The sequence below is a fragment of the Toxotes jaculatrix genome, chromosome 12 (assembly GCF_017976425.1).
Source record: "Toxotes jaculatrix isolate fToxJac2 chromosome 12, fToxJac2.pri, whole genome shotgun sequence".
NCBI lineage: Eukaryota > Metazoa > Chordata > Actinopteri > Toxotidae > Toxotes > Toxotes jaculatrix.
The window spans coordinates 16,592,166-16,611,335 of record NC_054405.1 but is presented as its reverse complement, the minus strand read 5'-3'; the positions used below and the strand labels follow the sequence as shown (position 1 = coordinate 16,611,335).

The 19,170-nt window shown below is 35.6% G+C and overlaps 2 protein-coding genes across 3 annotated transcripts; both read right to left on the bottom strand.

Moving 5' to 3' along the window:
• Positions 1 to 463: 463 nt before the first annotated feature.
• LOC121191164 lies at positions 464 to 9,301 on the bottom strand. Its single transcript, XM_041052271.1, has 5 exons — positions 9,199 to 9,301; positions 8,584 to 8,907; positions 1,262 to 1,600; positions 879 to 980; positions 464 to 624 (listed from the first exon to the last, which is right to left on the bottom strand). The coding sequence occupies exons 1-5, from the start codon at positions 9,284 to 9,286 to the stop codon at positions 560 to 562; spliced, it is 918 nt and encodes a 305-aa protein (XP_040908205.1). The 5' UTR covers positions 9,287 to 9,301; the 3' UTR covers positions 464 to 559.
• A 3,635-nt stretch (positions 9,302 to 12,936) lies between these two features.
• LOC121191165 lies at positions 12,937 to 17,122 on the bottom strand. 2 transcript variants are annotated; one of them, XM_041052272.1, is made up of 5 exons: positions 17,046 to 17,122; positions 16,835 to 16,896; positions 16,171 to 16,494; positions 15,132 to 15,407; positions 12,937 to 14,338 (listed from the first exon to the last, which is right to left on the bottom strand). In XM_041052272.1, exons 2-5 carry the CDS (start codon positions 16,887 to 16,889, stop codon positions 14,085 to 14,087), a joined length of 909 nt encoding a protein of 302 aa, XP_040908206.1. In that variant the 5' UTR covers positions 16,890 to 16,896; positions 17,046 to 17,122; the 3' UTR covers positions 12,937 to 14,084. The 2 variants fall into 2 exon arrangements, with proteins under 2 accessions (XP_040908206.1, XP_040908207.1); XM_041052273.1 differs by lacking the exon at positions 17,046 to 17,122 and having other exon boundaries at positions 12,944 to 13,944; positions 14,195 to 14,338; positions 16,835 to 17,031.
• Positions 17,123 to 19,170: the final 2,048 nt, after the last annotated feature.

Below are 19,170 nucleotides of genomic sequence, written 5' to 3'. Positions count from 1 at the left end.
CAGGAGAGAAGTTTTAGCTCCATTTTGTGTCAGAAATGATCACTACATTGCTTGCAGCTTTTACCAGCCTCTTCCTGTCAGTACGTGTGACAATAATGGGTATCCATGAGTCACGCTATTTATTTATCAATATTGACCAATTACTGTTTACATTACAACAATAATTTTGACCTTGGTCTAATGGTTTCTATGAAAACAAAAATGATCCCTACATATATTTGGAAAATACAAGTAAAAGTCAGAAGATAAAACACTTAAAAATGTTTCACGTGTCAGCAATTACAAGGCAAATAAAATCACATAACATCAAGATTATTTTGAGCAAATGCGTAAATGCTTAGAAAAATCTGCAATTTTAAATTGATTTTTATAAATTAAGAGAAACTAGAACTATTCTCTTAACTGAATATGATCCATAGTTCAGTATACTGTAGATGTGAGAAATAGTATACTAAATCACACATTAAAAAACCCTTACAGATAGAATTGTGTCCCTTTTTTACTGGCTGAAACTTAATAACTTTGGACAAAATTACAGTACTTTGTGACGTGAGTTAGGTCAGGTTTTCTTCTGATTACTTGTCACTATAACATCTGTGTAGACGACTTCATCTTCAGAGTTACCTGGAAAAATTAAAAGAGAAGGGGAAACATGCTTTGAAGCACCAGCTTGTCACAGAGGACATGATGTCCTCTTTTTAACCTTTCTTAAACAACTCTTTACAAAATTATTTCCACGTCATTAAATCAGTGTAATGCAATAGTTTTCTGCAATGCAGGAGAAAAAACTGCAAAACAGTAAAACTATGGTAATCTAACATCACTCAGTATGATCCTTAGTGAGGCAGAGGAAGACATGGAGCTCATGTTTCACTCACCCTCATTAACAGTTGTGGTTCTTGATTTGTTACGAAGATTTATTACTCCGATACACAAAGCCACAAGGAGAGGGAGAGTGAAGGCACCAACTATCACAGCCACTATCATAAGTAGGAGACACAAACACAAACAAATATATTAAATATTGTAATGATAGTGTTGTCCATTCTTTTAATATCTACAGCAGCAGTGTATATAAATGTATTATTAAAAACAATATCACAAGACAGAAGACAGTTTGAGATTCCAGATGGTTACTTTCCACCAACAAGATTGCAGAGATGAATGGTATTAGAGAGTAGAAAAATAATGAATATTATTTATTGTTTTAAAATGTGAAATAGCAGCAAAAAGTTCATATTACAAAATGAAAATAACTGACCTGGTAACACTGTAGCTTTGCAGCTTTTCAGGTTAATAACTGTTTCATCTCTGCTGACAGTGTTTCGAACATTGCACGCCAGGTTTCCTGTCAGCTGACCATCTAAGCTGATGGTAACGTTTGAAACACTGGGTTTGTCTTGTTTAGCTGTTCTCCCAGCCAGTGACTCCATGTTTGGTGTCCAGTTAGTTGGAGATGGACTGTGGTCTTTGGTCTGTATCAGTAAGTTACTGTCCAAAGTCCAAATAAATTCTACTCCATCTCCCTCAGAGGAGCAGCTGACCTTCATCTCTTCTGGTGACAAACACATCTGAGACACAGCTGGCTTTGACACTGGAGCTGAAAGACAAACATAGTCACACTGTACACGCACTTATACAGCAAATACATGATTTAATGCAAAGTGCCTCTGCCAACGGTGTTAATTATGGGGCAAAACTATCTATTCCAGTTTCTATTTCAAATGTACAAAATCATATTGGACAATTCTCATTTTATATAGGCTCAATGTAACTGAGTCTATAGAATTCAACATTCAAACCCAATAGAGACAACACACTTTCGCCATCTTTTGTGTTAGATATGTATAACGTCAGCCCACCATAAGTCAGCTGTAGATGATGATGAAATAACGAACTGTGAAATGATTATACTTTGGCCGTTGTATCAGCTTGCCTCTACCACTGTTTTTCATCAGCATCTTTAAACAAATAAATCAAGTCACTACTTAAATTTTTTCTTTTCTAAGACACATATCAGCAGGGCCTGTTTCACTGTATGTGCTATCTACTGTATTAAAGCCATAATGCTCCTGAAAAAAAAAATAAACATAAAAAATAACAAACAGGTTTTTGTCAAATTAGAACAAATTATTTATTACAAAATCTGTTTTGTTAAATTAGAACTAATGATCTAAAAGATCAGATCACATTTATGTTACATTTGCATTTATTATATATTTCCTATATGTACTGGTAAAACCCTGAAATTAAGTATCCTGCACGTAGCTGTAGAGAGAATAAGTAATTCAATAAATATTTACAAGACAAGAAATTATTAAAGAAAGATTGTTAAAAAATTCTATATTTTAGTCCTCATTATATTTACACTGCACTGCAAATCTTAACAGAAAGCAGCAATTTCAGATAACAGATCATCTTTAAGCTATAGGTGTTTTGTGGCTGTAAGCTGTAAGTATGGATATATGCAGTATAGGTATATGTATTGTCATTTTGATTAGCAGTAATATTTCATGCACCACCATATTTTCTGTTATTCACATATAGCTGAACATATAGCTAAAACAAAGATTGTGTTCAGTATCAGTTCTTCATACACAACTGATACTGGAAACAATCTTTGTTTGAAAAAAAAACATTTACTAATAATAATAATAATTTACCTACCTTGTATTTCTAGATGAACGTGAACTTTTTTCAGTAAACCACCATTAGGTCCATGTTGTTCCAACACATAATCTCCTGTGTGTCTCTTCATTGTGTTAGTGAGGTTGAGTGTTCCACTGGTGAAGTTATAATCCTTATACACATATTCCTCATCCAGAGTCTGTATCTGCTTTTTGACAACTTTTAAAATCAGACATTTGTTGTCCTTTGTCAACTTAATATCTTTATCTATTGTATTTGGCAGATGAAAAATCAATGGCTGTCCCACTGCTCCAAAACACTGCCGATTAGGTTCAGAGAAATTACATTCAAAAGACCCTAAAAAACAAACAGAAAAACAATAAATGCTTAATGTAAAATACAAATGAAAACAATTTGGTATTATTCGTGTTCAGCAATTCAGTTCAGTAGGAAAAAGGAAATAATACTGTACAAGGTCATTCTGATGTATTATTGTGCTACCATTATATTTTCATAATATTATATATCATTGTAAAATCCTGTGTCTTTGTGAACTTTTCTGCCGTAATTATTTTTTTCACTGAATTATTGACTGTTCACCATACTGTTAACTTCAGTAACATGTTTACAGTGAAACGTACCTTTTCCCAGAGCTGCTGCTGCCAGAGAGGTGACGATCATGTAGATGGAAATCATTGTCTGTTGTAAAACAAAACAAGTCCTCTTGAAAGCTAAATTAAAGATAAGAATTTATTTATCCCAACTAAGATTTTATAACCTCCAACTACATAAACTATAAAATCATGCTCACTTCACCGAATGTACTTCAGATTCAAAACTGTCACTCACCACATTCACACTGATGAAGTGTCGACTTCGTGGCTGTTTAAGGCTGACCTGTGAATTTTCCACTGACAGATGGGGGCTCTATGCTCCTCTTGTCTTTTTGTCATTATGTTATGTGATGCAAATCAAGGAAGCGGTTACTGTGTTGTCACCCACAATGAGCCAGTGAACAGAACACAGATATTCACTGCTTTTGCAATGATGAACTTACTGAACATGTTAAATGTAAAAATACTCATATAGACTCTGCTGAAATACAGTGCATTCAGAAAGTTTTCAGACTTTTTTGTCACTTTTTCACATTTTGTTTTAAACCTCCACCAGAGGCCCTGGTTATCACATCTATACTACTGCAGAGGGTCTGTACTACAACTTTGGTTGCTATGGCCTCTGCTGATGGGAATGACCACTACCTTCTGATAAGACTTAAAAACCTAATCCTAACTGAAGGCCTAACGAAGGAAAAGCTCCCTCACACCTAAACTTCTGCGAAGCATGGAAAGCTGAATCAAAAAGAAAGTTCTCAGAGGACAGATGTGAGTTTTCATTTCAGGTGCAGATGTAGCTGCAGTCCAAAAAGCATCTAGGTGGGAGCTGTATGTATTTCAGGGCATTTTTGTGCAAAAGATACCAGTTTCTGTGATAACTAGGATTTGAAGGAAACTTCTTATCATCCTATTTTGAACATCATAAAAAAATATATTCAGTTCATAAAGACATGGGTGCAGGACTTTGGGAGAACTTGTCCTCCATTTTTTAAACAATAAACCCATCTTTCCAGTTAATGTACCATATAGCCAAGCTTTTATTTAACAAAACATCCTGCATCTTAATCAGAGACCTGTGTAACACTAAACTTTCTCACAGGCAATGGGGACAATTTAAAATTAAACAATGTGTGAGACTGACAGTTAAATACCACAGCTTTTTTCTCTCTGTTGCTGCCATAGCCACAATACCTCATTTGATCTCGCTCGCTCTCTGAGGCCTTGGCGAGACTCTCAGTCTCTGCTATAAACATATAGAGACGTAGCTCTCTATATGTTTATAATAAAATAAAAATAGCTTGACATTATGTCAAGCTATTTTTGCTTGACATAAATGTCTGCCTTTGTGCAGTTAGTTTGCATTCAACATTACATTGAAGCAGACTGGCAACCACTTGCTTTATATGACAATTGCTGATGATGTTTTGATCTAATGTTACAACAGTTAAACAGAAGCTGTCTCTTCAAAAGAGTGTCACCTTATTTCTATTGGTAATTGAGCTGAAAGAAAACAGCCTACATACCAACTATACAGTATTTCATCTGCAAGCATACTAGCATTGGATGCACCAGTCATGCTCAGTGGGAATGGGTTTGTGTGTTTGTTTTCACCCCTTTTTTCCTCTTACATCTATGAAGCAGATTTATAAAGCCTTGGGCTACACGCAAATTTTCTGTTCCAATATTTTTTTTTGCCACATCTAAGCTGTCTGAACACACAGTTAGTCATAGAAAAACTACTAATAATGTTAATGTCAGCAGCAGCAGAAGTGACAGCTACATTTTATAGTGCGATCATCATGGTAAGTTCATCAGCACCACGGACAGAGACACAAAGAGAATGCAGTCGATCCAGCTCTATTTTTACTTTTCTAGTTTTACCTAAATTTGCAGTATGTCCATCCAGCTACACACGGTGAATGACTATAATCCTGGAAGTGAAATATAGGCAGGGAAAGTGCTTTTGTGTTCAGTGTAAAGCTGAGCATCCATAACTGTAAATAAAATAAATGGAATTGTGATTATTAACATTTTTAGTAGTGACAGTAGCTGTAGTCATGGTGGTGCTTGTAGTTATATAGTATTAGTGGTAATTATGTCAGCTGTAAGTGTCTCTGATGTCTCTGTTGGTTTATCACTATAGTGATGTCTGTGTTGGTTTATCATTATAGCGCTACTAGTATTAGCTAAACCCTTTCTCAACCTAATAAATGCTGTTTCATGCATTGTGGTGTGTGGAACAAATACTATACTATAGCTGTCAAATAGCTGTGATGGAGTAAAAAGCATAATTTCCTCTGAAATGTTGCTGTAGTATAAAGCAGCATTTCATTACACAAGTAAAATACAAGTACCTCAAAACTGTACTTGTCTAGTGTAGTTATTTTCTCTCATGTTTTGAGAAAACTCAGCATCCACAAGCACAACAGAGTCAACGGCAAAAGAGTCTTTACTGAAATATTCAAACAATGGCAAATAAAACCAGACAGGTAACGGTACTGAGAGGTCACAGTCAGAGCTGTTGTGTAGCAGGCAGGTGTGGCAGGGTATGGGAGTTAGGAACAGACAAAACTCGGAACTGACAGAACATAAATTTAAAGTGAGACCCATGACACTTTCTCTTTACATGTAGGGATGTTGTGCTCCACCTTGTGGTTAAATAATGATCACTAACATGCTTTCAGCTCACACTTGAATCTCAGTTCCTACATGTTCTCTGTGCTGTTGGTGAGGAGTTGAATAGTTAAGAGAACAGTCCTATTCTCTCTCTTTTAAATTTAATGAGATGTCACACAAGTTTAACTTTTGTCATGTTCACATTTTACAGTGTTTTAACTTGCTGTTCTTAGAGGAGATGATAAAGTATTGACCAGAAGGGTTGATCTGATCTCAGCTCCATTTCACTTTAAAGATGTCTTCAAATTCACATTGAACATGTGTTTATATGGTGAACCACAGACAGGAAACAACTCAGCACTAGAGTGAAAAGGCAATCTGTTAATTATGTTAATCAGTGAGTACAGGTTAGTCTTTCAATAGATGTTTATTTTTGAAAAAATCATATACAATGCCAGAAATAATTATAAAGCAAATCACTGAAAAGTAACGCTGTCACATTGGGAAAGCAAATGCATGGAGGCAGGAACTTAGGCCAGAGCTATTACAAGATTAATGGTTTTATATGAAGATTGTGCTACATTCTGTATATAACTTCTGAGTAGAGAATGGCTTCTTTGGAAATACCTGGAAAAGTTGAAAGCAAACTTAACAAGATACCAAGACATAGAGCCAAAATCAGTAGGACAATAGCAACACCAGGTATCATAGAGATTATATTCTCTTACCTTCATTAGCAGTCATGGGTCTTGCTTTGTTACATAAGTGGCAGATACCAAGGAAAGAAAGAAATAGAGTGATAACACCAGCTCCCACAGCTACAGTCACAACAGGCAAGTAAAGAGTGAAAGCTGTAAAACACAAAGAAAATACAGATGGAATTAGACACTATGATGATTTAAACGTGGTTTTATTTATATTTATTTATATAACAAAAACAAGTGAAATGGCAGAGGGAATCAAAAAAACAGGACTTGACCTTTCTTTAAACACTGTACCTTTACAGTCTGCTACTAGAGAGAATGCGTTCAGTGCAGTGTGGCCGATTTAGTAAATCTAGAGATAAGGTGTGGATTTTTTTATTGCCCTGCAACCAGTTGATTTGTTGAAAAGAAAATAAGATTTCAGTTCACCAAGGTTTTCTTTGATTAACTACAGTCCTATTGAGACGATGGGAATATGTCATTCTTAGGGCTGCTAAGATTGTTCTGAGGACAAACCACAAGTCAAAATCCTAGATGTGTTTTTGGGATTTAGTGTCAATGTGTATGTGAGGCTGTATCTAAAGAATAACCTGTCCCATCCCAGCTGGACAGTTAGTTTTCTTTTTTGATAAATATAAAGTTTAAAAAACATAAAATATCATCCAAGGAAAGAAAGAAATAAAGACAGAAAGAAAAATTAAAGTTATTTATTAAAATACACTACCTTTACAGCTTGTAAGGTGGATAACTGTTTCTTCTCTGCTGACATTGTTTTGAACAGTACACTTCAGGTTTCCTGTCAGTTGACCGTGTAAGCTGATGGTAACGTTTGAAACACTGGGCTGGTGTTGTTCATCTGTGCTCCGAGCTCTGGTCGGTATCAGTAAGTTACTGTCCAAAGTCAAAATAAACTCTGCTCCATCTCCCTCAGAGGAGCAGCTGACCTTCATCACTTCTGGTGACAAACACATCTGAGACACAGCTGGTTTTGACACTGGAGCTGAAAGACAAACATAATCGCACTGTACACTCACATATACAGCAAATAAATGATTTAATGCTAAGTGCCTCTGCCAACCCTGTAAATCATGGAGCCGTGATATTTATGCCAGTTTCTATTTCAGATGCACAAAAATATTTTGAGGCCTAAAACAATTTAGAGAAATGCAGTAACTTTGAAAACAGTTTAAAAGACAGACAGTTTAAAAGATTTGAGTAATTTGATAATTCTCATTTTATATTTTAGGGCTATCAATTGAACTAAGTCTGTAGAATTCAACATTCAAACCCAATAGCGACAACACACTTTCACCATCTTTTGTGTTAGATATGTATAACGTCAGGCCACCATAAGTCAGATGTAGATGATGATGAAATATTGAACTGTGAAATGATTATACTTTGGCCGTTGTATCAGCTTGCCTCTACCACCATTTTTCATCAGTATGTTTAAACAAATAAATCCAGTCACTACTTTTTTTTTCTTTTCTAAGACACATAATACTCTTGAGAGACATAATGCTCTTGGAAAAACAACAACAAAATATAACAAACATGTTTTGTTAAATTAGAACAAATTATTTATTACAAAATCTAAAAAAATATAAGAAATCTTAAAATATTTTTTACATTTGCATTTATTATGTATTTGCTATATATACTGGTAAAACCATGAAATTAAATTTCCTGCACATAGCTGTAAAAAATAATTAATTCAAGAAATATTTACAAGACAAGAAATTATTTTAGAAGAATTGTTAAAAATTCTGTATTTTTAACCCTCATTAGATTTACAGAGGCCAACTGCAAACCTTAACAAAAAGTGACAATTTCAAATAATACACACACACACATATAATTATTCTGATTAGTAGTAATGTTTAATGCACCACCACACACACACACACACACACATATATATAGCTGAAACAAAGATAGTGTTCAATATCAGCTCTGAACACAGTCTTTGTTTGAAAAACATTTATTATCATTATTTTTATTATTATTAATAATTTACCTACCTTGTATTTTGAGATGAACATGAACTTTTTTCAGCAAAGCACCATCAGGTGCATGTTGTTCCAACACATAATTTCCTGAGTGTCTCTTCATTGTATTAGTGAGGTTGAGTGTTCCACTGGTGAAGTTATAATCCTTATACACATATTCCTCATCCAGAGACTGTATCTGATTTTTGGCAGCTTTTAAAATCCGACTTTTGTTGTCCTTTGTCAACTTAATATCTTTATCTATTGTATTTGGCAGATGAAAAATCAATGGCTGTCCCACTGCTCCAAAACACTGCGGACTTGCATTAGGTTCAGAGAAATTACATTCAAACGACCCTAAAAATCACAAACACAAAACCAGTTAAATGCTTAATGTAAAATACAAATGAAAACAATTTGGTATTATTCGTGTTCAGCAATTCAGTTCAGTAGGGAAAAGGAAATAATACTGTACAAGGTCATTCCGATGTATTATTGTGCTACCATTATATTTTCATATTATATATCATTGTAAAATCCTTTGTCTTTGTGAACTTTTCTGCTGTATTTTTTATTTTTTTTTAACTGATTTATTGACTGTACACCATATTATTAACTTAAATAACATATGTTTACAGTGAAACGTACCTTTTCCCAGAGCTGCTGCTGCCAGAGAGGTGATGATCATGTAGATGGAAATCATTATTTGTCTGTTGTAAAACAAAACAAAAGTCATTTTGAAAGCTAAATTACAGATAAGAATTTATTCCTACTCAGATTTTATAACCTCCAACTACAGAACTATAAAATCATGCTCACTTCACCAAATGTACTTCAAATTCAAAACTGTCACTCACCACATTCACGTGGCTGTTTAAGGCTGACCTGTGAATTTTCCACTGACAGACAACAGCTTTATCTCATCATACGAATCAAGGAAGCGGTTATTGTCTTGTCACCCGCAATGAGCCAGTGAACAGAGCACAGATATTCACTCCTCTCGCAATGATGAACTTACTGAACATGTTATATCTGACAGTAGTCCTATAAATCCAGTGCATTCAGAAAGTTTTCAGACCCCTTCATCACTTTTTCAACATTTTGTTATGTTGCAGCCTTGTGCTGAAATCATTTCAATTCATTTTTCCCTCCTCAAATCTACACGTAATATTCTATAATATAGATTTTTTTGCAAATTTATTAAAATGGAAAAACTGTAATATCACATTGATCTAAGTATTCAGTCCTCAAGTCAGCACTCTTGCTCAGCTACTCAAGGACATTCATACAGTTGTCCCTAAGCCTCTCCTGCATTACTCCTTACATGGTTCTCTACATTGACAGCTCAGTGTAGAGTCTTGAAGGACAGGAAAGTTGAACGTGTAAAGAACTTGCCAATGAAAATAGGGAAATGTCTTTAACTAAAGAACAATAAAATCTCTGTAAAGTTTCCAACATGTGCTGGCCAATGTTGCACACGGGCCAGTAAATAGAGGAAATGGGGGGAAATTAACACATTTGTGTTACTCACATTGTAACTCACATTGTAACTCACATTGTATAACGCAGTCACTTCTGTCCCACTGAGAGAGACCTTGTATAAGTAGCTGACCATGAGAAACAGAGACACAGGCTGTTTGTTATGGCTCTGACCTCCTTCACCAGAGGCTCTAGTTATCATATCTATACTGCTAAATGCGTAGTACCTGTACTACAGTCTTGGTTGCAATGGCCACTGCTGATGAGAATGACCCAGCTGAATTCTGTCATCTTAGAGAAAGGCAATGAACTGTTGTTTTTATGGTCTACTGATAAGTCTTACAGGCCTAACCTTAACAAAAGATGTAAAGCAAGAAAGAAAGGAAGAAAGAACTCCCTCATACCTCTACTTCTGTGACGCACTGAAATCTGAATCAAAAACAAGGGAGGGGGTAGAAGTTGTCCTCCATTTTTTAAAACATGTCTAGTATTCTCCAAATTCCACATGTAGGAATAAACCCCTCTTGCCTGTTAATGTACTGTATAGCCAAGCTTTTATTTAAAAAAACAAAAACAAATCCTGCATCTTAATGAGAAACGTGTAACACTTAACTTTCTCACAGGCAATGGGGGAAATGTAAAATTAAACAATGTGTGAGATTGACACTTAAAAACCACAGTTTTTTTCTTTCTGTTGCTGCCGTCGCCACAATATCTCTCACTCACTCTCTGAGGCCTTGGTGAGACTCTCAGTCTCTACTGTAAACATGTAGAGACATAGCTATTTTTGCTTGACATAAATGTGCAGTTAGTTTACATTCAAACTTACAGTAAAACAGACTGGCAACCACTTGTTGTTGCTCATATAAATCGGTAAAGAACGAAATCATTTTTAAATTTTTAGCTGCAGACAAATGATGTGTTCATGGCATACTGATATGGCAATTGCTGATAATGTTTTGATCTAATGTTATAACGGATAATCAGAGGCCGAAACCAACGTAGTATTAAGCATTAACAAACAGCAGGAATTAAGAGAAACTATTGTAGCACACTTTTTCAACAACACCAAAACAATGTTTTATGTTCAGAACAGACAGGTTTTTTTTTTATTAGGTAGTTGTGATGATGTTCTGTGTTTTTGGCAAAGAGTGGATACTTAGTTGCTACTACTACTAATCAGTACTCAGTGGGTGGTTATTAGTGTGTTCCTGCTGGTATCTAAGCCATTACAAAGTGTGTGGTTTTTAATGTGTTAGGTTTGTTTGGTACTAAGTTTGTTTGGAGTTGTTACAAGATTGTTGGTCTGGTGTCGTGGCACATCATCTGCACGACTTTGACTGCTGAACCACTGATGTTTATTTTCCTTCAAGAGCCTACATGTCAATTGTATTTCAGCTGCAGGCTTACTAGCTTTGGATGGGCTGATCATGCTCAGTGGGAATGGGTTTGTGTGTTTGTTTTCACCCCAGCCTCCGACTGAACTCCGAACTTAACAGAAACTTGAGTTCTTTCTCCTATTTCCTCCCAGTCTCTGTCCTTTTTCCTCTCTTTACAATCATGAAGCAGGTTTAAAAAGCTCTGGGGTGCACAGAAATTTTTTTTCTGTCCCCAAAAAACACACAGTCAGTCATAGAAATACCACTAATAATGCTAATATCAGCAGTAGCAGAAGTGACAGCTGCATTTTATAGTAAGAGAGAAAGGGAGAGTTTTGAGTTCGTCAGCACCACGGACAGAGACACAAACACAAAAAACATCAACTGTGTAAGCTACAAACGAGTAAAACCCGTAAGTAATAGGCTTTATAAAAGGTCAAAGTACAACTTTAAAATTGTTAATGGGTAATTTAAATGTCAAGAACACTGTTGATATGCAGTCTCTGGGCAGAAACAAAAACTAAGCCATCCTTTAGCATAACCTGTAGAAGCAACAAGACCTCCAGTCACAGGATATCTCCACTGGGAGTCAGGTGCCAGCAAGGTGGAGGAGGGTGAGGAGGTGAGGAGAAGGGTGGGCTAGTTGGACCTTTTTCAGGTTGAAGAAGGCCTAAATATAAACTCCCAAACCTACTGCCAGTTTCTGGATGATTCTTTCTTCAAGCAGTGGTACAGGAAGAAGTCTGCAGCATTCAAGAAGGCAGTGATCATTATGCAGGACAATGCTCCATCACGTGCTTTCAAGTACTCCACTGCTTGGTTAGCCAGCAAAGGCCTCAAAGATACCAGAATCATGACATGGCCCCCTTGTTCATCTGACTTAAATCCTATTGAGAACATGTGGGCCCTTCTTAAATGTAATAAATCTCACATTTAAGACATTACACTTCTTTGAACATTGTTAGGAAGGATGTTTCTTCAGCGAAAGGCGACTGCATGGATGGAAGGCTCGTGGCTGTTATTGAAAAGAAAAGTGGCTATATTGGTCGTTGAATAATTTTGAAAAGAAAAAATGTTATCTAATTTTCATTTTGAATTAGTTTTCTTACACTTAATTAAAAAAAATTGAATAAGCAGTTGATTTTCCTAATAATTATGCACACCAATAGATGCCTAATAATTTTGCATTTCACACTTGTTTGTTACCCTGATAAAGACAAAACTTTTCCTTTAAGCATTCAAGTTTGAGGTTCAATAACATGTTGGATTGGTTGAGAGTGATGTATTTGGTAAACAGTAAAATTAAGTCTGAGTAATACAATTTGCCTAATAACTGTGCACACTGTATTTCAATCAATGTGGGTGAATTGTGTAGTTTATAGTAGCGCAGAAATGCCAATAGATGGCAGTAGCTGCATATCAAGAGCTCAGTCTGTCAAGTCAGTCAGTGCAATGCTAGAGGGCTTTTAATTTGAAATGATTACAGAAAGTGTTTTTATTGGGTACAGTAACTTTATAGATCCGACTACAGGCTACTGATCAGCTCACTGGAAAATTTCTATTTATCTGATAGGTCAAAATTTACATGAAAGAAAACTGAAAATAATGAAATTACATGCAACATATAAATAGTTTCCTTGAAAATCTGTGTAAAATTTAAAATGTTTTATTGTCACACAATTATGGAACAAACCATAACAAATAAAACAACAAAATAAAAGCACTTGTATGTGAAACAATGCTTTAAAAAACACACAATTTAACACGGTAACCCAGAAATCAAGAGCATATAAAATGTACTGATTACATTCTATGAGCAATATACTGTCAATGGCCACTTTATTAGGTACACCTGTACACTCTAATGCTATCCAATAAAAATGTTAATACATTTACATTTAAGCATTTAGCCCATAGTCAGTGATAGTGTTGAGCTGAACTTAATTATCTTGAAAGGTGTTTCTGTTATTTAGCATGCCTTATTTATATAAATAGGAAGTATAACATTTTGAAACACCTCTCAGTACAGTGCACCAAATAAAATGTCCACTGGGTGTAGCTGTGGTAACAACTATCTCAATTGCACACACAATGTTATGTCTGCAAGTGCAAGTTATTATTATTTTTTAACTCCAGAGTTACATAAAATGTATGCATGAATGTATGAATTGCATCAATATAATTTGATTTAAAGTCTTCAGTGTCACACACAAAAAAGTCTAATGAAAACAAGAATATAACATTTTAGAAGCAAGTGCATGAATACATGACAAAAATTAAATAGCTCAAGCACTTTGCAAACAGGAACAGCTAATATCTCATTTGAACTGGTGCTAATTTGCCATACAAGAGGAACAGTATCAGACTGTGAAAACCCCAGGTCTGATAGGGTAAGATTAAGTTTTAGGCTAAGGCTTATTCATGAATATTTTTTTAGGCGAAAATTAAGTTGTATTTTGATGTGGCTTGGGTCTGGTTTCTCTTGTAAGCTTCCTCACTTTGACTTCTGAGTAGACAATTTCATCTTCAGCGTTGTCTGAAAGGAGTAAAAACAGATGCTTGAAATGTTTCAGCTTTCATTTGTCCTTCAACACAATTGGAAGGACTTATCAAAATAGACATGACTTTCATGCTTTCATGCAAAATTATTTTCAGGAATGTGCCATATATACTGTACTATGTTTCATGTAGTGATTTGGCGACATTTTTCATAAATATCAGTACACCCCTCAGTGAGACAGAGGATAGGTTAAGACATGGGAACTGGGAAAACATCTTTCTCTTACCTTTATTAACCTTCATGGGTCTTGCTTTCTTATTTAAAAATTTGATACCAAAAAACAAAAGCAGAATGAGAAGGAGAAGCAGAAGCAGCGTGGCAGCACTTGCTATCGCAGCCACAGTCACAAGAGAGAGGTGAGAAGTGGAACCTAAAAATACAAGTATTAATACAAATTAGATATTGAAATCAAAGGCTGTAGTTTCCCTGCTGACCTACAGACTGGTTGATTGGTTGAGTGTTTGGTCAAAATGCTCTCGTTCGATCAAAGTCTCACTGGCTGGAAATCGCCATTGTTGCTTTCATAAGAAGTGCAGCAACAATAGCCTTAAGTAATCCATTATTTTTTGTGATGAGAGCGACAGTCCGCCTGTTTATGGGGGATGTAGAGGGGGCACACCTCTTATTTTCAACTTTGAACTCTTCCAACCTAATGGAGATTTGTCTGTGGTTAGATTCTCTGTCGACCTTTGTGTTGAACGCTTGAGGCTTTGAGTCTGAACATATCAGAATTGGCACATTATGTTATGCTGCAACTACTACTTTTTTGTGTTTACCAGGTAGAGTGCACTCAGTGTAGGGTGGTCAATTCAGTAGTTCTTTTATTTTTTTTATTTTTGCCACACAACCAATTGATTTATTGATGAGATAATATGATTTCAGCTGACCAAGGTTTTCTTTGGTTGACTACGGCACAGTTGAGATGATGATTCTTAAGGCTGCTAAGATTGAAGGACAAACCACAAGTCAGAATCCTAGATATGTTCTTAGGATTTAGGCTTAATGGGTGTGTGAGGCTAACAAATAACCTGCCCCACCCAACAGGACATTTTTTTTTTCTTACTTACTAAATGAGTTTAAAAAATGTAAAATATCATTGAGTAGATTATATGAAGCAAGGAAGGAAATAAAAAAAAAATTGATTATTTATTAAAATACACTACCTTTACAGCTTGTAAGGTGGATAACTGTTTCTTCTCTGCTGACATTGTTTTGAACAGTACACGTCAAGTTTCCTATCAGTTGACCGTGTAAGCTGATGGTAACGTTTGAAACACTGGGCTGGTGTTGTTCATCTGTGCTCCGAGCTCCGGTTGGTATCAGTAAGTTACTGTCCAAAGTCAAAATAAACTCTACTCCATCTCCCTCAGAGGAGCAGCTGACCTTCATCACTTCTGGTGACAAACACATCTGAGACACAGCTGGTTTTGACACTGGAGCTGGAAGACAAATATAGTCACAGTTATTGGATAATTCTCACTGCATGATTTAGGGCTATCAATGTAACTGAGTCTATAGAATTCAACATTCAAAGCCAATAGCGACAACACACTTTCACCATCTTTTGTGTTAGATATGTATAACGTCAGCTCACCATAAGTCTGATATAGATGATGACGAAACAACGATGACCTGTGAAATGATTATACTTTGGCCGTTGTATCAGCTTGCCTCTACCACTGTTTTTCATCAGCAGGTTTAAACAAATAAATCCAGTCACTACTTATAAGACAAATCAGCAGGGCCTGTTTTGCTGTGCTGTGCTATTAATTAAAACCATAATGTTCCTGAAAAAATAATAAACATAAAACAACAAACATGTTTTGTCAAATTAGATTTTTATTTATTACAAAATCTAAAAAAAACCCATTTATTTCACATTTGCATTTATTATATATTTGCTATATATACTGGTAAAACCCTGAAATTAAATGTCCTGCATGTAGCTGTAAAAAAATAAGTAATTCAATAAATTTTGAATTCATAGAAATTATTAAAGAAAGATTGTTAAAAATTCAATATTTTTAACCCTCATTAGATTTACATTACAGAGACATATATATATATATATATACACACACACACATATATACACACATATATACACACATATATAGAACTGAAACAAAGATAGTGTTCAATATCAGCTCTGAACAGTCTTTGAAAAACATTTATTATTATTATTATTAATAATTCACCTACCTTGTATTTCTAGATGAACTTGAACTTTTTTCAGCAAAGCACCATCAGGTCCATGTTGTTCCAACACATAATTTCCTGAGTGTCTCTTCATTGCGTTTCTGAGGTTGAGTGTTCCACTGGTGAAGTTATAATCCTTATACACATATTCCTCATCCAGAGACTGTATCTGATTTTTGGCAGCTTTTAAAATCCGACTTTTGTTGTCCTTTGTCAACTTAATATCTTTATCTACTGTATCTGGCAGATGAAAAATCAATGGCTGTCCCACTGCTCCAAAACACTGCGGACTTGCATTAGGTTCAGAGAAATTACATTCAAACGACCCTAAAAACCACAAACACAAAACCAGTTAAATGCTTAATGTAAAATACAAATGAAAACAAATTGGTATCAATTATTAAAGCAATTCATTTCAGTAGGAAAAGGAAATAATGTCATTCTGACATTTTATTGTGCTATCATTATATTTTCATACTATTATATATCATTATAATTTCTTGTGAAAGTCATGTAAGTTTACTCTAAATAAATGTTAAACTTTTTTAAACTCCTTTGTCTTTGTGAACTTTTCTGCCTTAATTTTTCTTTCTTTTTTTCTGCACTGAATTATTGACTGTTCACCATACTGTTAACTTCAGTAACATATGTTTACAGTGAAACGTACCTTTTCCCAGAGCTGCTGCTGCCAGAGAGGTGATGATCATGTAGATGGAATTCATTATTTGTCTGTTGTAAAACAATCAGCAGTCATTTTGAAAGCTAAATTACAGATAAGAATTTATTGCTACTCAGATTTTATAACCTCCAACTACAGAACTATAAAATCATGCTCACTTCACCGAGTGTACTTCAACAAATTCAAAACTGTCACTCACCACATTCACACTGATGCAATGTCGACTTCGTGGCTGTTTAAGGCTGACCTGTGAATTTTCCACTGACAGATGGGGGCTTTATGCTCCTCTTGTCTTTTTGTCATTATGTTTTGTGATGCAAATCAAGGAAGCGGTTACTGTGTTGTCACCCACAATGAGCCAGTGAACAGAACACAGATATTCACTTCTTTTGCAATGGTGAACTTAGTGAACATGTTAAATATGACAATACTCCTATAAAATCTGCTAAAAACCAGCACATTCAGAAAGTTTTCAGACCCATTCATCACTTTTTCAACATTTTATTATGGAGCAGCCTTGTGCTAAAATAATTTAAATTCATTTTTTCTCTCCTCAAATGTGTACTTAATATCCTATAATGACAATGTAAAAAGAGTTTTGCAAATTTATTTAAATGGAAAAATTGTAATATCACGATCAGGACTCTTGCTCGGCCACTCAAGGACATTCATAGAATTGTCCCTAAGCCATTCCTACATTGTCTTGACTGTGTGCATCAGGGACATCATCCTGTTGAAAGGTGAACCTTCAGCCCAGTCTAAGATCCTGTGCTCTCTGGACCAGGTTTTCATTAAGGAATATCTCTGTTCTTGGCTCCACCTGTCCATACATTTGAAAACCAGTCCCACAGGATGATGCTGTCCCCACCATGCTCCACAGACAGGATGGTATTGAGCAGGTGATAAGCAGTGCCTTGACATGATGCTCAGAACTGAGGTCAAACACTTCAGTCTTGTTGCTTTCTTTTTTGTTGCAGAGACCAATACCAAATAATTCTTACATTATTCTCTGCATTGACAGCTCAGTGTAGAGTCTTGAGGAACAGGACAGTTGAACATGTAAAGAACTTGTCAGTGAAAATAGGGAAATGTAAAGAACAATAAATTCTCCATAAAGTTTCCGACATGTGCTGGCCAGTGTTGCACATAGGCCAGTAAATAGATGAAATGGGGGGAAATTTGCACATTTGTCCACAGTGGTTTGCACCAGGCATCACACAAACCCTAAACACTAACTCACATTGTATAACGCAGTCACGTCTGTCCCACTGAGAGAGACCTTGTATAACTAACTAACCATGAGAAACAGAGACACAGGCTCTTTGTTATGGCTCTAACCTCCTCCACCAGAGGCTCTGGTTATCATATCTATATTGCTATATGCATAGGACCTGTACTACAGTCTTGTTTGCTATGGCCACTGCTGATGAGAATGACCCAGCTGAATTCTGTCATCTTAGAGGCCTTAACCTTAACTAAAGACCTAAAGAAAGGAAAGCTCCATCATACCTATACTTCTTCTGAATCAAGAACAAAGTTGTCAGAGGACAGATGTCTTTACTCTGAGGTGTGAGTTTTCATTTCAGCAGCAGACGTTGCTGCAGCCCCAAAAGCCTCAAGGTGTGAATATTTCTTCTCAGTCTCTAAAGTAAACTAGTTTATTTTCCTTACCATGTTGTATGAATTTCATACAGTATACTAAGGCAATGTACAGTTTGATTTGTGCAAATGATACCAGCTTCTCTGATAAATAGTATTTATAATAGTAGGACACTTTTTGTCATCCCAATTCAGATGTCATTAAAATGATTTTTTTAAAAAAGGATTTAAGTGCAGTTCATAAAAGCATGGGTGCAGGGTCCAGGAAGTAGGGGGAGAAGTATTCCTCCATTTTTTTTTTTAAAGGACCAAACATACATGAAAATTGGAGGTTGTATTCTGCAAATTTCACATGTAGGAATAAACCCCTTTTTGCCTGTTAATGTACTGTATAGCCAAGCTTTTATTTAAAAAAAAAAAACAAAACCTGCATCTTAATCCAAGACGTGGTAGGCACAGGCAACGGGGGCGCTGTGAAATTAGACTAAGTGTGACAGACAGTTAAAAACCACATTTTTTTCCTTTCTCTTGCTGCCATCGCCACAATACCTCATTTGATCTCTCTCACTCTCACAGGCCTTGGTGAGACTCAGTCTCTGCTGTAAACATATAGAGACACAGCTGTTTTTGCTTGAGATAAATGTGCTGTTAGTTTGCATTCAAACTTGCAACAAAGCAGACTGGCAAGCACTTGCTTTTTTAAGTTTTGTTTTCTTATATAAATG